Source organism: Mastomys coucha, unplaced genomic scaffold, assembly GCF_008632895.1.
Source record: "Mastomys coucha isolate ucsf_1 unplaced genomic scaffold, UCSF_Mcou_1 pScaffold18, whole genome shotgun sequence".
Classification (NCBI taxonomy): Eukaryota; Metazoa; Chordata; class Mammalia; order Rodentia; family Muridae; genus Mastomys; species Mastomys coucha.
Window position 1 is genome coordinate 95,898,600 of NW_022196900.1, and position 1,297 is coordinate 95,899,896.

Here is a 1,297-nt window from a genome sequence, read left to right on the forward strand (position 1 = left end):
GACACCCACACCTTTAATTCCACTGGAGGTGAAGATAGAAGGATTGCTGAAATCAACGGCCAACCCAAATAGGGGCCCCTGAAAGGCTGTTTGATGGCTACTGATGGTAATGCCTAAGCTCTGGAGCCCCAGGGAGGAAGGTTCGCAGACAATTTGGACTATAAAGACCAAGTTTCAAAGGAACTTAACAAAGTCCTCTCAAGATTATTACTTAAGGGATTCTAAACATATAAAGAAGTGACTGCAAAAATAGGAACTCATAAAGAAAATCATTACCAAGCGGAAGTGTGCGCCGAAAGCTTGCGAAGTGGTAAGAGCTAGAATGGCTGGCTACTCATGCGGTACACTGGGCCTAGGAAATGACTAACACTGAACAGGCCTCCTCTCTCTCCTAACTGTCCTAGGATGGCGCCGTTCCACTGCCTTGCACATCTCTTCCGAATCACCCTTAACTTTTACCATGGCACCAGAGCTGCTCAGAAAGATTAGACTTACATACCCAGGAGGTTGGGGAACCATATTGCCGCTTAAAGCGGGGGCCCGCACGCGCGGTAGTTAGCGCTTCCTGCGAGCATGCGCAGTGCTGTTCACCGCCGCGGCGCATGCGCAGAGGGCATTGCTTCTCGCCGACCTCGGGCATGCTCAATTCTGCGCAGGCGCACTATCCTGGGGCGAGCTCGCCCCAGAGGCCGTCCAGCTCTTTGCGTTTTTGTTAGGCGACCCGCGGCGCGCTGTCTGACGCGCACGAGTGCGTCACTTCCGCCCCCTCCCGGGAGGCGGCGCTGGGCCGGTGGCAAGCCCCCGGAGGGAGCCGCAGTAGTACGACGAAAGATGGCGACGAGCGGCGGCGAAGAGGCGGCGGCAGCAGCTCCAGCGCCCGGAGCCCCGGCGACCGGGCAGGACACGACCCCGGGCTGGGAGGTGGCGGTGCGGCCCCTACTGTCCGCGTCCTACTCCGCCTTCGAGATGAAGGAGTTGCCGCAGCTGGTGGCCTCAGTCATCGAGAGGTACCGGGCGGCGGCGCCGCGGGTGGGGGGGGAGGGGAGGACGTGCCGGGTCGTGAGTCCACTCTGTCAGGCAGCTTCTCGTCGGGAGTCCACCCCACGCATGGCTTCGGGACTCCGGGCGCTGGGGACGAGAGCTCTTCTGGTTTCCACCCAGCTCTGGCGTAAACCATCCCTGACTTGATTTACCCTCTAGAGCAAAACTTTTATGGCTGCTCTTGCTGGAGGGCGTGGCCGGACGCATTTGAGAACTGGCCCTTGAGATGCAAGGTGCTGCTTGACCGGTGTCCCCC

At 59.1% G+C, this 1,297-nt stretch overlaps 1 protein-coding gene across 9 annotated transcripts in view; it reads left to right on the top strand.

Annotated features, from left to right (window-relative positions):
- The first annotated feature begins 745 nt into the window (after positions 1 to 745).
- Ubr4 (ubiquitin protein ligase E3 component n-recognin 4) overlaps positions 746 to 1,297 on the top strand; it is a 113,957-nt gene continuing 113,405 nt past the window's right edge. For all 9 annotated transcript variants that reach the window (XM_031379259.1, XM_031379261.1, XM_031379263.1 and 6 more), the window contains exon 1: positions 746 to 1,007. In XM_031379259.1, coding sequence (XP_031235119.1) covers positions 832 to 1,007 — 176 coding nt within the window. In that variant the 5' untranslated portion in view covers positions 746 to 831. The remainder of the gene's footprint in view (positions 1,008 to 1,297) is intronic.